We start from the raw sequence: 14,033 nt of genomic DNA, 5'->3' as shown, positions 1-14,033 counted from the left end.
TCCATTTGTGTGTATTTGACATGTTAGATACTATATACCAGTGTATACTTAAAACATAAAATATAATGAAAAAGGTCCCGAGGTAATGCTGAACCCCTTTTCTCTGTGGTGGAGTCAGTGTAAAGAGGTAGCATATGAATGCCAAGGTTTTCTGACATACAGGTGAGCATTCTGGTGGCAGTGGGCACAAAGGAGCGTCTGAAGCGTTCAGTTCGGGATGGGATGATCCGCTGGCTGTAATAGCTGCCCGTCACGCAGAGGGTGAGACGGATTGTCCGATATCGCACAGACTTTGTCCTTCACCCTCCTCTCAGCCACTGTTTCCAAGCAGTCCAAGTTCAATCCCACCACCGAGTGGGTTTTCCTCACCAGTTTATTGAGTCCATTGAGCTGCGCTGACAACCACAGACTGGTAGAAGGTCTTGAGGTATCTACTACAGATGCCAAACGACCTCAGAGAATGCAGTGTGAACGCTGAGCGATTTTGTCCTGCATTGCTGGAAATGTTCCAATATGAACTGAATCAAATCATTCAATGAAGAGAAGAGGAGGCAAAACACTGGAGGTGGAGTATGGAGGAGTGCAAGAAGGCTCTAGAGGAGGAGGATTCAAGATTGAAGATCACTTTATTGATCCCCACAGGGAAATTGTTTTGTCCAAGTCTCAGGCAAACAGAGAACATACATGTGACCAGACATAGACATAAGAGTATGAGTCAAGGAGAAAAAATAGAATAAGATAAAAATAAAGAAAATTGTGTAAGAATGTGGTAGTAAGTTACAAGAAAATATTCTGAAAATATACAGTCCCTGTGGAAATCGATGACCATTTCTTTAGTCATGGTGGGACTCAGCTGCAAGTGGTTCCTGGAACTCAATTTACTGAAGGCCCCAACCAGTTCCCTGTACTCACTCCCCCACTCTGAATACAGGCCACGATGGCGGTGTCATCCGAGTACTTCTGTACGTGGCAGGAACCAGAGTGGTACTGGAAGCCTGACGTGTACAGGGTGAGGAGGAGCGGTGCCAGCACCGTCCCTTGGGGGGCCCCAGTGCTGCTCATGACAGTCTCCGAGACCCCGTTCTCACAAACTGCAGCCGCTCATTCAGATAGTCCATAATCCAGGAGGTGAGGAAGTGGTCCACCCACATCCCCTCCAGTTTGTTCCCCAGGATATCAGGTCTGATTGTATTCAAGGCACTAGAGAAGTCAAAGAACTTCGCTCTAACATAACCCCCGGGCTTGTCCAGGTGAGAGTGAGCCCTGTAGCATGCATGAGAGAAGAACTATAGCAAGACAATGAAGACATAGGTGTGTTGCACTGTATTTAAACAGAATATTGTAGTAATACCAGATACTTTCTATAGTCCATACTTTTCTAATCTTAACCTTTCTTGGTCATGTTGTACAGAAATTTAATTTGTGCCAATATTAAAAAAAAAAAATAAATGTTGTGGGTGGGGTTATAATTTCTTTTTCAGAATTCTGATACAGTGAGTCTCGTCCTCTTTATTATTATTGACAGTTATATAACAATTGTTATTTTGCATTAAGTAACGTCTTTAATGCCAAAGCGGAAGTGTGTAGTAGATTTCTCTCACACTCTCTCTCTTTGACTGTCATTTTGCCGTCACGTGAGGGAATGTAGCCCGCGAGGTTTCCGCTTATTGGCTGAAAGGAACAAGGCTGCTTTCCCATTGGCCCATTCCTCCTGTTTTTTTTACTGCGTTAAATCATCGTTACCGGTGCCTCGCTGTTTACATCTGTTTATAATTCATGTCTCCAGATGAGGTTTAGCCAGTTAGCCAAAGTTTCATGATGGAGCTGCTGAGTATCTTCTGTAGCGGGGCGGATTTAACATTATATGCTTATGCGGTGTGAAATAAACAAAGAAGAGGCACTCGACCGATTCCTGTCTAATTGTGAGGTCGTTTACGGGTTTAGGTTGTTTTTTCAACATCGAACTGTCTCGTTTTCCTATCTTCATTTTTAAGCTTACACTCTATAGCTTTATGATAGCTAGTTTGTTGCTTTTAAGTGTTATCAAGAGAGGAATCGTATTTTCTTCTAACAGGAATGTAAACAGGAATGCCTGTGTTTCGGTTTTTATTGTGCCTCATATGCTCCTCCTGGCTGAACCACGGCGCTTCACCGTCACCTGATCTCAAGAGGAAACTGGCAGCGCAGAGATGAAGGGGACTGTGCTTTTGTTCTACCTCCTGCAAGGGCAGCACGTTTCTAACTAAACGGACGAATTAGAACATGTAAAGTAAAGGACGCGTGAAAAGAGGAACCGAAAGCTGGACCGTTTCCACTCACTCAGAAGTCCAAAATGTTCGTCTAGCTCGAGCGAAGGTGTCTGAGGTTCCATTGAAGGTATTTTCCCCTCCTGTCGCATTGCCAATGAAGGCGTGCTTTCCTCCTGGACTGTGTTGTCGTCTTCTATGAGCCGTGATGTCGGATACGGAGAGGTCTCTGCCGGTTCTCCGGAGGCTGAGCTATGCGGTGGGACACTTTCTGAACGATCTGTGTGCCTCTATGTGGTTCACGTACCTGCTGGTGTTCTACCACTCTGTGCTGGGATTCGAAAACGCTAATGCAGGTTGGTCTGTCTGTCTGTCTGTCTGTCTGTCTACTTACAGTGGCTTAGTGATTTGCTCTGGACTCCTTTAGCTTTCAGAAGTTCTTAACAACATCTGGCCAACCAGCTGATCAGCCACTCTGCCTTACTTGTGGTGAAAGCTTCCTCCATATTTCAGCCAATCAGGCTTTTATTCCAGCCACACTAGACTCACTGACTCTGTGCTGTGACAGTTTTGTCCATGACGTCCTCTCACTTGTCTGTGGGACCCACACCACTTGGCAGGCTGTGAGTTTTACCTCAACAAAATGTTTTTGGTGAATCTTTGAATCGACGTCCTGCTGAAAGTTTGCATCCACAGTGTCTCCTTTCTGGATTCCAACATCAAATTCAAGTTCACCTACACCTCCATGTCAAACAGACTCGGATGTCTGGTTAGAGTTTTTCTCTGGCTCTCTCTGTACAAACCTCTGCCATCAAATTCATATGGGCTGATTTTCTCATCCTAAAATAAAACATCTCTTTTTGTGCACGTCATGTTGCACACGTAACCGTAGCACCTGTTTCTGAACGGTTTCCACAGCATCCTCTGTATCAATACTTAGTGATCCTATTTTAAACGGTGTGTGAACTTATTTGTCATCTCTAAAGAAACTTTTGTTGCTGTTTTTATTCATTTGAATTACAGTAGTGTTGTTCATTTGGTATATTGCTGTTTTCAGTCACAAGTTGTAATTTTTCATTTGACTTTTTCATGTCCAACTCTGTAGGATGAAGACTGAACCTTCAGCGCTCTGTGCAGTTTTCTCTCAACTCACTTTTGAAATTGCTATAACTAATCAAATCTAAGGTCATTTGTAATAGATGAATAAAATCAATGATTTTATCTTTTCAAGAGGGTGTATGGGATATAGGTTTGCGTGACATATGTCTGCTCAGTTTTGTGTTGACTAAACTGTGTTTTTTCCTTCAGTTTACACCACTTTTGTGTTTTTTTAGTTACACCGTGCCTTTTTATTTGGTGTGTTCTTACAAAACCTGCACATTTTCACCTTTCTGTGTGCGCGTGATTCATGAAGTGATTCTGTGCCTTTCTCGTGCATCTCTGAAATACTAAAATATAATCTATTACTGAACTGTGAATGTCTCTCTGTGGTGCAGGTTTGTTGTTGCTGGTTGGGCAGATAGCTGATGCTATCTGTACACCTCTTATTGGCTATGAGTCGGACCAAACCCCCGGCTGTGGAAACTATGGCAAGAGGAAGACGTGGCATTTAGTTGGTAAGTCACAGAGATTGTCCTCAAGCAGTAAAATGTAAATTCAGACAATTTATAATATACTGCCCATCTTTCACTTAATAATAATATAATAATAATTGATCATACTACATGTAACCCATTCATTTGTTCACACAGTAGTGCGTACAGTGGAAGTGTTGGGCTGCTGGTGGTGTTTGTGTAGTGCCTGGGGCTGAGGTGCTTGTTAACACACCTACAGTTGCAATTAAAATTATTCAACCCTCACTGCAGATAAGTTTCTGAGCAGAATATTTCACGGAACAAAACCACAGTTTGGGGACTTTATGTTGAATAAACTATATAAACTTGACTGTATTTCTAAATTGCTATTGCTATTGGACTATGCTCTCATGCTTAACACTCTGTCTGTATTTTATTGATCTTGCCACATTATGTTTTACAACACCTCACGTGGAATGACCTGATGATTAAAAGACACTCATGGTCACTGGGAGACTATGACGGAAGCTTTTTATCCACAAGTTGATTCACGAGGACAAGAGCGAATAGTGCTTCATAACAAGGTTAAGGTAACAGGCCTGCCCAGTGGCAGTGGACTCTGGCACATGCAGCAGTGTGACCTGTGTTGGCAAATCTTGAACATTTTCATGTTTTTATGCTACTGATGCCATAAAGTCTGATGTTTTCTTTCACCTCAAGTAATCTCATTGTCGTGTTGGACCACCACATGTGACTGCTTGACCTTTGTTTTATTGTCAATTAAAAACTAAAAGCTACCTACAGTGATTGTATACGTCGACATTAGGCATGAAAAATAAAAGTAAAAACATGCACAGTATCACAAATTCAACACTGGTCACGTTGGCTGGTGCCACGCAGCCGTTGTTTTACCAGAAAAAATCAAATCATCAGGAAGAAAAAAGAAAGTTTTGGACGTGCTGAATAAATGCGCTCAAAGAGGGAGCTCTAGTGGTCAGACTTTTCTTTCTGCACAGGGGAACTTTATCAACAATAGGCAGAGAGTGAAACATGTTTGGACTTTTGGACTTTATTAACTCAGGGGTTGTGTAATCTAACGTCAGATATTTGGATGTGCAGAGGAGCAATATTCTGCCATCGTGTATGATAGAAGTTTTATACAACTTCATTTAAGTAAATAGCAAAGAATGATGTGGGTGGGTTTTTCCAAGCAGGATACCAAAAGCAGGACACTCACTGTGTCCTCTTGTGTGTGTCTGTCTAATCCAGGTACACTGAGTGTGCTGCTGTCCTTCGCCTTCATCTTTAACCAGTGTGTGGGCTGCGGAGTCTTCACCCCTCAGTGGGTCAGTTTGATCTACTTCAGCCCCTTCATCATCATATTTCAGTTCGGCTGGGCCGCCACGCAGATCTCCCACCTGTCTCTCATCCCAGAGCTGGTCACCTGTGAGCATGCTAAAGTAGAGCTCACCGCGTACAGGTACGTTTCACATGGAAGTGCAGTTCACACAGCGACGTAACCTACTGGCCCTGAGCACTGAGCATGCACTTTCTTCTCCGTGTGTGTGAGCAGGTACGCGTTCACCGTGATAGCCAACATCACAGTGTATGCGGTGGCTTACCTGCTGTTCCACCTCCAGACCGGGGAGGACGATGGCTCAATCAGTGATCAGCTTGGACCGAGAGATATTCCTGTTTTCAGGGTGAGAAGGCTGACACATGACACTTAAGAATGTCGGAGTGACTGATATTGTGTAGGTCTCCCTTGTGCCTCCACAACAGTTGTGAATCATCAGAGAATGGACATGGTCCTTCTGAGGGTGTACTGTGGTGTCTGGTAACAGGATGTTATTAGTGGGGGTCTTTGGGTCCTATGGGTTGAGGGGTGGGGCCTCTGTGGATCATCCCACAGATACTTGATCAGTTTGGGATCTAGTGAATTTAGAGACATCTGCGTCCTGCTGGGGTGGGTGCTACATGTCTAAGGTTTTAATGTCAGTGGTTTTAATGTTGTGGGTGGTCAGTGTATGTTTTACCCTCAGAAGAGCTGACGCAAGTACATTAGTGGAAGAGTGGAACTGAAAGTAGACATGCTGGGTTAAATGCCTCTTTGACGGTACTTCCACATTCTGGTGAATTCTGTGATGGAACATTTAGCTGTACTTATTAAAAAGTAATATGAATCAGTTTTTGAAAAAGAAAGATTCCCACAGGGGCGACAGACGACATCAGAACAAAAATGCCTAACATCCGATTGATTTAGTTGAAAATGTAACTATAATCAAGAATATTTCCTTTGATTTATTGGCAAATGCAGAATCTTTACAGGAGCTCTTGGACAGATTTCTTTGGTAAAAATGCCCAAACAATGGCATTCTTGTACACACATTATATAGAGTTTTACCAGTGAGGTGCCAGCATAGTCATGAGGCTGTGCCCACTTCCACTTCCAACCATGGTTTGTCTATTCAGATCAGACAGTAGATGGTGTTTGTGTCAAGAAATAACGCCTGCGTTTGTGGCTGCTCAGACTGAGTCTTAATCAGAGCACAAAGAATGCTCCTTTCAGCCGCTGCAGCTCCACACACACATGTGTGGCTCCGTAGAGCGGGTAGTTCACCAACTATAGGGTTGAGCCCTGGTTACATGTCTAACATGTCGAAGTGTCCTTGAGCAAGACACTGAACCCCAAGTTGCTCCCAGTGCTTTGCACCGGTGTGTGAATACGTGTGTGTTTGTGTGAACAATTGGGTAGATGGGTAGTGTCACTGTAGCTGTAAAGAGCTTTGAGTATCAATAGATAGAAAAGTGCAACATAAATACAAGACCATTTACATTTCTTCAGAATATCAGAGCACCCATTTCTTTTGTAGGAGTTGTTAGTATTGATGGTGGCAAATGACACATTTTTTGTGCCACAAGTTACTGCAGTTATGACATAAGTCTACACAGGTATGCATCTATGAATCTAAAACAGAGGCTCTTTCCATGGAAGCATCACTGAGTGCAGGGTACCGTGGGGGGAAAGGTGGTATACAAAACACGTACCATTTTCCTTCCCCCGGCTGGCTAGAGTTTTTGTAACACACTTTCTCACCAAACAGGCTGTGTGGCTCTGTGGTGCAAGCATTAAATATATGAACATACATTTCTATCCGAGCTCTCTGTGCCAAACTTATCCTTAAGTTTCCCAATCCTGCACCACAGTTTGGAAACAGTTTCTATTACATCACGTCTGACCACATTTGTGTTGCATAGGATCAGTCAGATGTGTGAAAGAAGCTGCCTCTGCCATGAGTTCATGTCAGTCTGGTTCATGTTTGCATGTTTTGTTTTGTAAAGTAGCACCTGCTACTACAACAAAACATTTGACGGCTGTTTGATTGCGGGAGGAAGTTTGAGGCACTTTTCAAGACGTTTTCATCACCTCTTTCTAAAAATGCCACAGTGTGTCACGGCCCCAAAGCACCAAGAGTTATTCACACTTCCTCGTTACATTTCAAACATTTCATGTCATGGACCGAGTCTGTTTTAAGGCCTTTCATGAGTGGGATGACAAGATCATTTAGTGATAGTTGCGACTTGCTTGGTTGGATATAGATGGATTGGTTAATTTTGGTCAAACAGTCCTTAAATCCTTAACAGATACTCAACTTCTGAAAGCACAAACTAACCATGTGTGGTGCTGTGGATATTGTGGGACGCTGCATGTGACCAGAGAGGAGTCTGGCTGTCCATAGATTAGATTAGTTAAGATACTTTATTTATTTCTTTTGCAGCATACTTTGTTTTATGCTGTTTACTAGCTTTATTTGTATCCTTGCTTTTTGTTTAAGAAAACCCTACAAATGTACCAATTTCGATCCAAAAGAAGAGTAATGGTGATGAGTTTATTTGTTATTGTGAAATATTTTAAATGATTGTAGCCACAGTAACCAATACCAAAAACATCTGATTAGTTCTGTCCACGTTGTTCAGTATGTATCACATATCATGAGCCTCAGAGCAACTGTCAGATATTCTCATAGAAAATCTCACCACGTTTAATTAGTCTGAAAATGTGGGTAGTCCGCAACTTAACCAGTTGTCCCTATCTGTGGTCGTACTATAAAACCTCACCCTGCATCCACATAGTTTAGAGAAGTGAAAGAACACAGAAACATGTTGTCCTCTGCTTGCGTACAGTTAAACATGTTCCTGTGTGCTGTGTTGTGTGCGATCACAGAATCTGGCATTAATCGTCCTGGGGATTGGAGCTCTCTTCTCTATCTTCTTCCACCTGGGGACCACAGAGAGGAGGCTGGGAGCAGGAGAGGAGGAGGAGGGAGGAGAGGAGAGGAGGAAGAGGAGGAGGAGGGAGGAGGAGGAGGAGGAGGCGGAGGGTGAGCGGAGGCCCCTGCTGCCTCGCTCGGACACCTCCTCGTCACTTCTGCAGTGGAAATGTTGGCTGCAGCAGCCTTCTTTCTACCAGGTACAAGAACGCTAGAATCAGACCAAACCCCTTTTACAATCACAACTTCCTGTTTCAACAGCGTGATGGAAGCCACATTTTGTGTTTTTTTTTCTCCGTAGGTGGCCTTACTCTACATGTCCACCAGATTAATAGTCAACCTGTCACAAACGTACATTTCAATGTATCTCATCAACACTCTGAGGCTGCCCAAGGTAACTCAGGTTCCATTTGATTTATGCATTTGATATTTTACATAAATTACTCTTTTCCTCGTTACATTAGTAATGCCGTCCTGTGTCGTGACATTTTGCTTGTTCCCTCTGCTTCTCCTTCCCCCCTCAACAGAAATATATCGCCACAATTCCATTAGTGATGTACGTGAGTGGCTTCCTGTCCTCCTTCATCATGAAGCCTGTCAGTAAACTCATTGGAAAATGTGTAAGTGGACCTCTCAGTCTAAAACAACACTTGTGCACATCTGTATGTCGAGAGCCAAAATAACGGAATCTGCTCTAACTTGTTCAGCAAGTGTGAAATATGATCTTCGTCTGGTCTTTTACTGGTTAACATTATAATACAGTGTTTCTCTAATGACAGAGCACAAAGAATAAAGGCGGTACAAACAAAATTCATATGAAAACAAGGCCACAGAAAACACATGCAAAAAGGAAAACTCTACCACAGGTTCTCCAGATTACTGAGGGGGGTGACAGGCAGGCAGCTCATAGTTGTGTCTCAAGACAGGAAATGTGTTGTCTGGTGAAAATGTAACCAAGACCCCACACCCAAAACCAGCACGTTGGGAGAGACCTGCTGGTCATCTGGGTAACTAAGTAGAGACTTGGCTCTTTGTGAGTCACCAGTCTCTCTGATCTCTGTAAAGAAAATGAGTTATAAGAGGTTGTCTGTATCCATGATTACACTGCAAAAACAGCTCAAATGGAGCGTGACGTTTCACGCTGCAGGTTTGCAGCCATGTACAGTGAAGTTTCACACAGTCAAGCTCAGCGTGTCCCATCAAACAAGCCTCTCATGTGCAGTAGTTGCTCTGTACAAAAACGAAAACCACACCAAAACCACAGCAACAGCTCTGAATTGCATTCAGCTATCTTTTATTCCCGAAAGGACCGTCCTAGAACACGTACAGTACCAATTAGTTTTGAATTTCTGAGCTGAAATTATTGGTCAGGCCACCAAAGGTTAATCAGCAACCATTAAGTGTTTCATTTAGTTAATTTCATCCCATTAAAAACATGTGACCTTCCTAGTGGATACAGGGCTACAGATACAGTCTCTTGGGCTTTTATTTTGTGTACAAACAAACCCTGAGTATAAATCTAAACATACTATTTCAGGGAATTTTCCCCAGTCAAGAAGATGTTGAAGCTCTCACTCTAAGGCACTAAACAGGGTTCAGTAACAACTGAATTCAGAAATTTATATTATATATATATTTATATATATTATTTATTATATATTATTACCCTCCTAAGTTTCAGTTAAGTTAAGTTCAGTTTTATTCATACAGTGTCGGTAACAATCCAAATGGTCCTGACACTTTACACTTAAACCCAGAGCCTGAAACTTCCACAGTAACCACTGAGCAGGAAACATTCCTGTTTAACAAGAATACATTTAAAAGGGAGTTTCCAGGTCACCACCAGTCACATGTGATAAAACTCACCTGTACTTTTGTAGGAAATGTCAGTGAAATACTCCTCCACGTTCACTATCTAACAGCCTGCACCACATCTGGAAATGAAACTAGAGAAGTGAACCACGGGTTTACAGACTAGAATAAATACGGACTTTAAATACGTCAAAGTCAAAGAAAGATAACTGCGATGAGCGTACATTAAAAGTAGAGCTATATGCCCTGTAATATTTTATGAGTTTAATGTACTCTGTGGCCCCAAACTGATCACAGCCAGATGAAGTGAGCGCACACACACATTCTCCAGTAACTGTGTCTTCTCTTGTGATCGGTCCAGCTCACCTACTTCGTGGGGCTGCTGCTGATCATGGCCTTCTCGTACTGGGTGCTGCTGGACGTCAGCATGGACCAGCAGGTGTACGGGGCGGCCGTGCTGCTGGGGGCCGGCTCGGCCACCATCCTGGTCATATCACTCGCTATGACCGCAGAGCTCATCGCAGATCAGACGGTGAGACGTGTGTGGAGAGAGGGGGACGGGGTTCCCTTCATCCTTCATCCTCTATTTGCATCTTCATCTTTTGTGTCTCTTTGCAGCAAAGTGGAGCGTTCGTGTATGGAGCCATGAGTTTCACTGATAAGTTGGCTAATGGAGTGGCTGTGATGATCATCCAGGTCGTGAATCCTTGCCAGTTAGTACACACGCACACACACACACACACACACACACGAACACACACACACACACACACACACACACACACACACACACACACACACACACACACACACACATTCTTGCATGGCCATCTTTGTGAGGACACTCATTGCCATAATGCATTCCCTAGCCCCTAACCCTAACCATGACCTAATTGTAACCTTTACCCTAAAACTGAGTTTTAACCTTCAAAACAGCAAAGTGAGGACCGATCAAAATGTCCTCACTTTACACAAATGTCCTCAATCTGTTGGTATGAAACATAAACTGGTCCTCAGAAAGATAGCTGTACAAGAACACACACACACGGATGCAACTCAATGAAAACAAAAGGTTGTTCCATTCGTTTCACTGGTCATGGGCGGTATTGGGCCTTTGTACATGTGTGCTGTGGCTCTGGAGGAGCTCAGTCACATTTTTGAACATTTTTTTAGCTTCGCTATGCTAACTTAGTAAAAGTAAAAAGGTTTACAACAAGGCTACTTTACAGCCACAACATTAAAAGCACAGTAAATAATATTGACCATCTTATGACAATTTAGTTTTCAACTTTTGGACCTGGCATCCATTCTTGTGGATGTTACTTGGACATGTAACACCCACCACAAACCAGACCAGACACCCCCACCCCATAGCAATGACACTCCTTGATGGCAGCAGACATCCCCAGCAGGATGCAGTCTGACACAGACACACACAAACAGTTTAGGAACAACTCAAAGAACATGAAGAACAGCACAAGGTGTTGACCTGGCCTCAAAATTCACTAGATCCCAAACTGATCAAGTATCTGTGGGATGATCCACAGAGGCCCCTCCCCCACCCTGGTGTACCTGCCTTATTTGAAAGCAATTCTAAAGAGATTTGATTTCATGCCACCTCCAAGTGTGGTCAGAGATCATCAATGCATCCTGGGTGAGTTCACCCCTACTCTAAGCTGGTAACTTGTGATGTGATTACCCAGGACAGATGTTAATACATGTATAGTGGGGGTCAATACCAAATATTTGCCTTGGAGCCCCTCAGAAGTGAATCTGAGCATGTAGTGTGGTGTTGGTTTTGGTCAGAACACGATGGGTTTTACATCTTAAATATGACCAGACGTGCGGTTTGAAACTGCCTCTCACTCTTACAGTAATCTATTATAATACAGTAATCTGTTATGTCAGAACATAGGGGATCACAGTAGCAAAAGAATATGTATCAATATGTTCACTATGTAACACCCACTGTCCTGTTCTCTGTGTGTGTGTCTGTCAGTACCGTGTTGTGCTGTCCAGAATGTGTGTGGTTCTACCATTACATCATGGTCATAGTGACAGGAGGCGTGAGCGTCGTCGCAGCTCTGGCTCTCTGCTCCATCCTCATCTGGCCGATCAAGATCAGACCCCGTGAGTCCTACGAACACACGAATACCCTGTGTGGATGTGTGTTTGTCTGGTGTCAATACATTGGTAGCTTACATATGGGCTTGTGTGCGTTTTTCCAGGTGATGTGGCAGTCACCCCAGATGATGCAGCCAGAATCAACTGAAGGATCCCCCCCCCCCCCTCCCACTGGAGAAGCACTAACCCTGGGCTCAGACGCACAGCAACAACTTTCACTTTTAGTTTTTTTAAGTTTCATTTTGAGTTTCTCCAGGGAAAAGTATCTGGAATTTTTCAGGATTTCCTGTCTGGCTGCTCAGCTGGTACACTTAGTATGCCAAAGGATGGAGAAGGAACAGAGAAGATGTTTGAATTTAATTTTGTAGACATTTATAAACTGGATCTTGTTTTCTCATCATCTGTCCCTAAAAACATGTCAGGCTGTAGCTGACCTGACTGTATAATTGGATTTTCATTCAGTCACAGACTGAGAACAGCTCAGCCTACATCATGGATGTGGAGAGCAACACCTCCTTCTAGACTGTTTTGTTAATCACTCCATCAACACAGTAAATTATATGACAGCGTTCAAAATATAAGCACTTTATTAGTTCATTTTAATTTATTTGATCAATAACAAAACCGTCTGAACAGCGCAAACTAAGAAAGGACAAAGACGGGACGGTGAGATCATTTGAGAGATTCAAAGATCATGGCAAAATATATAGCAACATATATATAATAACTAAACAGTTTCCACAATTACAAATAAATGCAGTTGAAATTAATTGAATTGAAATGGTAATTCACAAATTCTAGGCAAGAATTCCATCAGTGGAGGCATACACATAGACAACATGCTTCAGCTTCAGTCCCGTTTCTCCCAGAGTGAGCTGAAGCACTGGATGTTACCAGTCATGTGGAAGCTGAGAAACCAATGAATAGGCCAGTAGTGGGGAAGCGTGACGATGCAGCAGCACAGACGCCTGTTCCATAGGACCTGATGAGAAACCAAGGTCAGAATAGTTCAACTTGTATTTTATGGCATGTACACTCTTTTACCTGGTCGGGGTCAGGGGAGTCAACTATTTACAGATCTCCTGAAAGGCTAAAAGACCTGGCGTACAGCTGCAAGTCATCTGATAAGGGACAAAGGACAACAGAAGGCACCAGTGAGATCCAGAGTCCTAGCAGCTGATGTCGTCTCAGCGTCATCAGCCGAGTAGGAACGTCTTCATTGTTTCACTGCACTACATTCTCCCACTCCAGCTACTACATCAACATTCCGTCGGTGGACTTGTGAAGGCTGGCTGAGATACAAACTATTGGTGACACGCGTGAGGGATTTGCTGCATCGCACAGACACAACCCAGACAAGAAGGGATCATGACGTGATGCACTTCAGAGCTGTGGATAAGAGCTTGTGCCCCGTTGGGGCTTCAGTCAGAGGAGCTTTACAGTCCCAGCGCTGTTCCAGTTTTTACCTCATTGTGGAATTTATTTTGATAAAGCACTATTCTGAGTTTACCTTTCTCATGGAACAGCTTGATTTATGTATCACTTTTGTTTTCTTTTTAGATTGTTTTACCTCTCTAAAATCAAACTTAGAAGATATTTTTATAATCCAAAGACACTTAAATAGTAGAACTCTATTTGATATTTTCAAAGGGATCATTGCTGTGTGTATTTATATGATGTGTAAATACTAACAGAAGGGAATAATACTGGTAAAGTACCAGAGCAGGTACTGAGGTTTGACTGGGACTTGTGGGAAGTCTTATGTCGTGTTCAGCCAAAGCTATTTGCTGCGACCTCTGTGAGAATCTATTCATCTCAAGTGTGGCAACTACACTGTCATTTGTTTTTGTATGTCCATGTCCATGCTGTCCTGATCACTCAGATGATTCCATGTGTGACAGTGTTTAATAAAAGGAAACACGTTTCTTGAGATGAAATGTTGGAAATGTGTCTTGTTTGTTTATTAGAATCTGTTGACCTCACACCGTAGTCAGCTCTCTGCCTCA

General features: G+C 43.0%; 1 protein-coding gene across 1 annotated transcript; it reads left to right on the top strand.

Moving 5' to 3' along the window:
• Positions 1-1,699: 1,699 nt before the first annotated feature.
• LOC125010870 (major facilitator superfamily domain-containing protein 12-like) lies at positions 1,700-13,964 on the top strand. The gene is made up of 11 exons (XM_047589758.1): positions 1,700-2,602; positions 3,743-3,862; positions 5,090-5,300; positions 5,394-5,523; positions 8,046-8,291; positions 8,393-8,485; positions 8,619-8,711; positions 10,265-10,435; positions 10,522-10,616; positions 11,903-12,033; positions 12,132-13,964. Exons 1-11 carry the CDS (start codon positions 2,455-2,457, stop codon positions 12,173-12,175), a joined length of 1,482 nt encoding a protein of 493 aa, XP_047445714.1. The 5' UTR covers positions 1,700-2,454; the 3' UTR covers positions 12,176-13,964.
• Positions 13,965-14,033: the final 69 nt, after the last annotated feature.

This window comes from Mugil cephalus, chromosome 7, assembly GCF_022458985.1.
Source record: "Mugil cephalus isolate CIBA_MC_2020 chromosome 7, CIBA_Mcephalus_1.1, whole genome shotgun sequence".
Lineage (NCBI taxonomy): Eukaryota > Metazoa > Chordata > Actinopteri > Mugiliformes > Mugilidae > Mugil > Mugil cephalus.
The sequence above is the reverse complement of the archived record's forward strand: the minus strand, read 5'-3'. Positions and strand labels throughout refer to the sequence as shown.

Bases quoted from the DNA above. Each gene is read 5' to 3' on its own strand.
- LOC125010870 (XM_047589758.1), top strand. From the start codon at position 2,455: ATGTCGGATACGGAGAGGTCTCTGCCGGTTCTCCGGAGGCTGAGCTAT. The intron at 2,603-3,742 runs GTTGGTCTGTCT...TCTGTGGTGCAG, and splicing joins ATTCGAAAACGCTAATGCAG to GTTTGTTGTTGCTGGTTGGG. The intron at 8,486-8,618 runs GTAACTCAGGTT...CCCCCTCAACAG, and splicing joins ACACTCTGAGGCTGCCCAAG to AAATATATCGCCACAATTCC.